The 8,090-nt window shown below is 35.7% G+C and overlaps 1 protein-coding gene across 1 annotated transcript; it reads left to right on the top strand.

Annotated features, from left to right (window-relative positions):
- The first annotated feature begins 615 nt into the window (after nt 1-615).
- LOC122007140 (uncharacterized RNA-binding protein C17H9.04c-like) lies at nt 616-7,242 on the top strand. Its single transcript, XM_042562931.1, has 7 exons — nt 616-982; nt 2,606-2,997; nt 3,394-3,469; nt 4,889-4,962; nt 5,049-5,194; nt 6,226-6,306; nt 6,896-7,242. Exons 1-7 carry the CDS (start codon nt 811-813, stop codon nt 6,942-6,944), a joined length of 990 nt encoding a protein of 329 aa, XP_042418865.1. The 5' UTR covers nt 616-810; the 3' UTR covers nt 6,945-7,242.
- Nucleotides 7,243-8,090: the final 848 nt, after the last annotated feature.

The following is an 8,090-nucleotide window of genomic DNA, read 5'->3' as shown; positions in this document are numbered from 1 at the left end:
ACCCACGTCAGGCTTGATATGAATCCATATCAGGTCTAAAATGAGTTTGATATGAATGAGTTTATATACTTTAGCTATTTTTTTTCAATAAAATTGCAACACCTCTAGAGAAGAAGAAATATGCAATGGACGACGCCGTTAAACTCCTTGCAATTTCAAAAATTCACATGAACTGAAATAGTTGTAATATAAGATCTCTTTCGATTAGTGCTAATAGTACTGCTAGTCTTTCATTATTGATGATCTTGAAAAATCAACAACAACATGATATTGATTTCATGTTGTTGATTTAAAATCAGCATATTTAAAGATCGACATTAATATAAAATTGACTAACATTATTTAAAAAATGTTAGTATTGATGTTTAAAGACGATCACTAATACTTATTTTTTAAAATTAGTAGAACATTAGAAGCACGAGAGAGACTTACATGGCGAGAGAAAAATGTTATTGGGCTCTTGAGATAAAAAAATAAAATAAAAGACGAAATGCTCATGTGATTCACATGATTTAGGGAAAAAACTATCTTGATTTTTATCCAATAATTAATTAATTAATTAATTAACAAATAAATAAATAAATAAAAATTCTCAGCGGGAGCGTGAGTGCATCTCTCGGCCAAGGTCATTGTCAATGAGGCACTGGTCGGTGGAAACGAACGCCTGCGAAAGGGAGAGCCAGAGAATATGCTGCGGCGCAAATGGGGAATCATTCTGCTCTCCTTCTTCTCCTTCCCTCGCTAATTAATTAGCTCGACCTCCTCTCCTCTCCTCTCATCTCCTCACCTCATCTCGCCTGCTTCCGTGCCATGGCGACGGGGAAGGGCAAGGAAGGCGACTGGGACTGCGCCGGCTGCCGCAACCGCAACTACGCCTTCCGCTCACTCTGCAACCGCTGCAAGCAGCCGCGCGTTCTCGTCGACACCAACACCCCCGCGCACTCCAAATGGCTCCCCCGCATCGGCGACTGGATCTGCTCCGGTATTCCCCCAATCTATATCCTCCTCTCGATTTCCGCAACCGTGTTTTCCAAAAAATTCGACCTTGGCTTGTTTGAAGGGGTTACCAGTTATTATTGGGTGTATCTTTGCCTCTGTGTGTGCTGGGACTTGGTTATTGAGTTTGTTCTGATAGCAATATCCCTAAACATCTCTCAAAAAGCAATCTTGATTTGAGAGCTAAACAAAGATGAATGAGTGGTATTTGGGGCATTTCATTGAATTTAATCCTTGGTGAAGGTAGGCACAGTCCTGTGAACTTGAAATTAGGTTGTTGTTCATCCACACCAGAATTTTCGTGCACATAATGATGAAATAATAGATTGCTTGATTAGGCTCCCAGTGTAATGTGCATCTTTTTGTTGTATGAAAGTTCTGTCTACGCACTTGATTTTGGTTCTCTCTCTTTTTAAGTTTCGAATTAAAGATGTATGATGAAAAGCTAGCTTTTTCTATGGCAGATGTTTTGTTACATATGTAAAAAAATTGCCAGTGATTTTATGCAGTATTGTGAGGTGGTTCAAAGATATGGAAAATGATTATCAGTTTTAGATACTTCTGAATTCTGCCTCCCTTAATTTACAGCCTGATATTTGTGGTCTAGGTTTATGATTTTTTCTGACAAGCAATGCATTACTTGAAACCCATGATGATTCACTTCACAAGTACTTATTCTACTTCAATATAGTTGTCATGGTTTTGTACTGATCCTTTTATATTCTTTGACAACTTCTCTAACTTATTGACCACTATCCTTATTTCACTATTGGCTATTGTTGTATGATGAAAATATTAGTAAAATTCAAGATGGTTTGTGATTTTTTCCATCATCAAGTTTATTCATTAGTTGGTACTCAAATCCAAACTATACTTGTACCATTGCTCTCTCTCTCTCTCTCTCATATATATATATATATATATATATACACACACACACACACCCAAAACTATAAAATCTCAAATCATTTTGGAAACATATGTTTCTCTTTTGTCTCTATGAAACTGATTGAATATCCTAGAGATAACATTTATTTAATAAAAAAATACTGAATGTAATAATTATGCCGAATAGATGTTTGCTATCTATTCTTTCATCATAACCTTTTTTCTTCCTTTTGTAATTGTAAGTCTTCAACGTCTCAACAAGCTGCCTATGGCTAGCTTCCTGATTTGATCGAGTTTCAATATGGTTTCCATTTAAACTATATTTCAAATGCTATTGCCATATTTGTTTTATTTCCTATTGAAATTCTGATAGAGGAGTTCTCTTGTAAGAAACTCGTCAGTTGTCCTGAACCCAAAGTGTTTCAATAGGGGCAATAATTTAGAATGTGATTTCATATTTTGACTATCATAGTTGCTTCATTAAAACCTTGCCTTTTTAGATTTATATTTCTATTGAGCTAATATTTATTTCTAGTATACATATCTCTCATAGAAATTACCAGACTGATTCATCTTGATTGCTGTATCTAAGTTAATGTTTCCATAAAAAATATACTTGCATTTAATTTTTAGAGTATAAATCTTACATAATGATATTAAATTGTATTGTTGCTTATGCTTTTGCATTTAAGTTATGCTTGTATGCCAAATGGATCAATAGGCTGCAGTAACAACAATTATGCATCAAGAGAACAATGCAAAAAGTGTGGCCAATCCAAGGAAGAAGCCGCAATGCCAGCTATTGCATTGCCTGGGTCAGTACTGCCAGCTTATGCACATTATATTTCGATGCTACAAGGACTATATGGGTCACAGACCGCATTTACCGGCAATCGAGCCATTCAGCCACTTCTACCCAGTTCAAGTTGGCCGCTTGGGGCTGAAAGTAAACTTGGGATGCAAATGGCTCCTAATTTCTCCTCAATCCAAAATGTGAGTGGTGAATATCCATTTTCAAGCACTACGTCTCAGCTTCTTCCAACCCCAAAAGGCTGGCGTAGTGGTGATTGGATATGTGATTGTGGTTTCCATAACTATTCTTCACGGTCTGAGGTGAGACCATATTCTAGTCTCATAAAAGTAAAACTTGAGTTATTCCAAATTATCATTTTAGATTTTTTACAAATTTGGCATTTAGCTAAATTTTATATCTTTTCTTTCTTACTTCTATTTCTATCAGATTAACACTATATTTCATTGTTGGATAAAACCATTTAACATTTTATAGAAATAAAAGGAATATAAATGTAATGTTCATGATATCTAGTCAACAGTCAAGGTCTTTTTCTCTAAGTTAAAAGTGTATGTAATACTTTATTTTCAGATCAATTTCCTCTTACATGATGAATTAACTTCCTCATAAGATGATAGTAATAATTTCCAGCCTTTTCTGCATTGCCATTTATGTAGTTAGAAGCCAAATTACCTGATTTCATTTTCCATTTGCAGTGCAAGAAATGCAATATGCCATTACCATCTGCTGTTTCCTCGGTCGACACTTCTACAGTTTCAGATATGTTTTCAAGTATGCCTGTTGTTTTTTATCATTCTTTTTTTTTATCAAACCTGTAAGGATTATCTATTATGACTACCATACCGAATGCCAACGACAATCTAATCTGCTTCTATGAAAACACAACGCACGATATACACAATGACAACCCACTCTAAAGTTTCACATCTACTAATTAATTTGCATTGCTATCAGCACAATGTGCACTATTACTAAATATCAATCAACGGGTGTAGTCGGATCCATCATTATGTCTGAACCCTTGCACTCTCTGTTTTGCAATAGTAAGTGACACTACTATATGCTCCAACATGTGCATGACTACCAAAAATAGCCCAAGTGTGTTGCATCCAACCCATCATACTGGCCAACATGGCCAATGTATGATCAAGGTGATAAGAAGTGATATAATTGCTAAAATCGTCTAAAAATCAAGCTCATAGGCCTCATCTGCAATTGATTCATCATCCACAAGTTATGCAATGCATAATAACCCACATGAATAGCTACCAAATCAAGTCCAATTTGAACCCAAAGCAAACTCAAGATAATCCCACCCCTTGTCCAACCGTCAAATAGCTATCTAACCTTGAATTCACCCCAAATCTGATCCAACCAATCTTAGAATCATCCTTCAGACATCTCAGTCAGCCTTAGATCAGTTGGTTCAACCCTAGGTACACTCTCAATACAACTAATTATCCCTAAATAGAAATCAGCGTGTAACACTTCAAGTGATATGCTATCAATTTGATGTGAAGTTTCAACAGAAAGGGTTTTTCAACTCATAAAAAAAAGGGCAGTCCGGTGCAGAAGCTCCCACCAAGATAGGGTCCCAGGGAAGGGTCTATTGTACGCAGCCTTACATTTCTTTGCAAGAAACTACTTTCGACTCGAACCCATGACCTCTAGGTCACATGGTCGCAACTTTACCATTGTGTCAAGGTTCCAAAAAAAAAGGGTATTTCAACTCATAATATGTAGAAATTCTGTGCTATAGTGAAGTAATTGCCTTCTACAGCTTCATCCCCCTTTTGGCACAAAAGAAATACTATAATTTTATCATAAGAATCATTGTTTCCATAGCTCAGAAGTAACCAAAGATGAGATAACATATATGAACTTCTTATACCTTATTTTTCTTACTATAGAAATATTTTGAAAAAGATAGACATGGTTAACTGATTACAAGAAAACTAAGTTGAAAGTTTGACCAGTATATTCATGGACCAATTCTGCTATATAAGGGTGTTGAGCGGTGTGTATATGTTTTCGTTTTTTGTATGAAAATCAACCAGTGGAACTTTAACTTCTATTTCCATCAGCTAGTATTCATGTAGTGCATAACATGCCATCAATCAATATGTTTCAAATTTTTGATATTTAATGGTGTCATGTTTCTGCTATTAAACTGATTAATCCTTTATCCAGCTTTGGGTACAAAACGCCCTGCATCTGAAGAATTTTCAATTGTCTGGGATAGCAAAAGACTCAATGCAGGAAATGTAAGTGTAATCTTTTTGCAAGTACATTTGAAAGTATAGATGATTTTATACCTTATGCTATCTTTACACTGGCAAACTCATATCAGACATTTGAGCAACCAGAAAGTTACAGTTATGATCAATCGGCTGGAAGGCATGCTAAATATCACAGTGAAGATTTTGCACTCAGGTCCTTGCAAATGAACATTCATTCTTTGCAACAAAGAGCTGTGCCAACTCTTATTGGAAAAGGGTGAGAATTCTGAATACTCGAACTGATGCTCTTCATCTCATGCTATTCTGGCATCCTCCACTGTTAAAGAAAAAGTGAGCCTTACAAGCAAGCTTCAGCACACCTGCATATGTAATGGTTCATTGCATTGCTTAAACTAAATATGCACATTAACACATTATGAATGAGTGATTATGTGGGCATAGCGCAAGTAGAACGGATGTATCTTTGATGGGGCCGTGAATAATTTCTTGAATACGAGCCAATTAATACCTATTGAACTCACAACTAAAAGTTAAATTCACCTCCTGTGACAATCTAGGACCAACTACCTAATCTTCCAAACTTCATTAGCTCCTGTGTACTAAATTTGATGATGATGCCATTATTTTCTAATTCTCTTAATTGTAGTGGATTCTTAGAAAATTTAAATCTTGTTTCTTGTTTGTTATTTTTAAGGACTTTAAACACTTCTGCATTGTGTAGCCAAAAATTATATTAGTTCTATGAGATGAACGAAGTATGTTGTTTAAATATGCTTTTAAAGACTTAGTTATGTTTTGCATAAATCTAACATAGGAAGCAGAATTACCCTTGGGCACAGAAGGATGCATTCCCTACCATTTGTTTTAGGAATCAAGTGAATCCATATAAATTGTCGGAATGCGTAACAGAAACTTTTTAAAAGAAAAAATTACCAATAGTCAGGGTTTCTGGTCTCCTCAAGTAGTGCTCCGTTCCTATTCGCTTTGCACCCAACAACTCCTCTCTAGCTAGCATTAATAGCAATTGGTGATTCCCTTCTTCCACTTTTTGATCTGTGACTGCTAATTCGTGATCGACACCCTCTCCAATTCTCCCTCCTCGTATAGCCCTTATCCCTGACTGCTCCCAGTTCCCATTGGTCATAACCCTTCCAGTCATGAACGCTGTTTTTATACGGTTGACTGTTTTATTTTATTAATTTCCATAACTCTGCTAGTATTTCCAATGTTAATCCCAATTGTCTGAATGATCCACAAACCCATTTTCTTTGTTTTTTTTTATATCAGGGCAAATCAATGGCGTGATGGGGATTGGATGTGCAATAATTGCAACAATCATAATTTTGCTTCTCGTTCAAGTTGCAACAGGTAAAAATAAATTTAAGGATGTGTTTTTATGCCCATGGATATTACTTTTTTTTAGCTTGCAGTTATTGACTGTTGTAGTTAGTTTAGGTCATGAATTAGCAAACTGTGAGGAAAATCTTTGCTGTTTGGTGAAGTCTTAATTTATCAAACTTACATATGCCTTCCAATTTATATTTTCATAACTAATGCATCCTGCTTAAATTCTTAGTCCTTTGTGTGAGCATTGAGCAATAGCATACGTACTTAACGTAGTATTTTCTCCTATATATATAGTCACAAAGTTTTGAATATGCCTTTAACACTCATATGAAATTGATGATTCTGTTTACCATCTAATACATATGAATCTCTGTCCATTCATAGATTTAATTGCTCCAAGTCTACTTCTTAGCAAAGATATCACATAGATGATTTGAAGACATCTAATAAGCCTCCATAAGCTGACAATTTGAGAGATACTTTTTTTTACGAGAATCAATTTCTTTTCTTCTTATTACTTCTTAGTCGCCTAATTTACTTTTTAAAACACAGCTAATTACATGCCACTGACTATCCCGTTCAATGTTTTCTTATAATCTGCCAATTGCAGGTGTAAAACACGGAAGGAAGCAGCTATCCTTCCTGTAAGTGTCACATAGAGTTTTTTTCTCCCATGTGTGTGTGTTTTGTGGTTTAGAGCTTGAGAAAGAATGGTACTTCATCATTCAGTGTAATTTGGTGTATGCGTGAGCAAAGTCTGTTCCCATTTTTTGCTTGCTGGTTTTTCGATGCATACGAAACCGGCTCATCGTGCTCGATGTTGTTTTCTCGAGCAAAAACAGTCACTTCTCTTTTTTGATCAAACATGGACACCAAACGTAGCCATGATTGACGATGTGTTTCATATCAGGGTAAATTTTTTAGTTTGAGCTCTTAAAAAGATTGATTGGGTTGTCAGTTTAGATCACACACTTGTTCCTCGTTCTTGTAGATGACTAGCCATCGAATGTGCCAGTTACCTCCAAATGATGGCTGAGTCACTGGCAAATCAATCATTGACTCGACAGTGCGAGACAAAGTGAAATTTTATAAAATTGGGCACTTAGGTTTAAAAAAATTATATAAAAAATTAATCATAAATATTTAAATTAATTATTTATAAAAGAAAACTCACTTCATGACTTAAAAAAAAAAAAAAAATTGAGCCCCGGCCGACACCATCCCTAGGCCATGCCCCTAGCTCCGACCAACACACCTACTCTAGGAATCCAGCTAGCTGCCGATATAGCCCCGGGCCTGGTCAGGCGATTTTCACATGTTCTTTGAACTTTTAATTAATCTCTTCTTTTAATCCCTTTCTATTAATCCGTAGAGTTACGGACATGATCGTAGGAAGCTTCTTCATTGACGTCCAACAAAAGGAGACCAATGTTGCCCTGGGTAATGATATAACGGTAAGAGTACTTTTTAAAATTTTTATTTAAAAAAAAGAGAATGGAGTTCTAATGATAAATTTTTCTTAACGAACGGTTGATTAATGATAGTAAAAAATGAATATGTTTATTTTTAGCGTCTTCGTTAATTCGTCTCAGGATCAACACGGAGGAAGTAAATCATGGACGACTACTAGTTTTTGAAATAGTGACTAGCACATAAAGGAATGAACAATTGACTAAAAAAATGATTAACTAGGTTGGATAACGTCGAGCCTGAGGTGATCAACCCGGTCTCACGAAAATTTCTCACCAGGCACCAAAATAAATCAGAAAGTGCTCGCAGCAGATAGTCCAAGAGCTCAGTATCCT

The sequence above is a fragment of the Zingiber officinale genome, chromosome 7B (assembly GCF_018446385.1).
Source record: "Zingiber officinale cultivar Zhangliang chromosome 7B, Zo_v1.1, whole genome shotgun sequence".
Lineage (NCBI taxonomy): Eukaryota > Viridiplantae > Streptophyta > Magnoliopsida > Zingiberales > Zingiberaceae > Zingiber > Zingiber officinale.
Note: the sequence above shows the minus strand (reverse complement) of the source record. Positions and strands in the feature narration are given on the sequence as shown.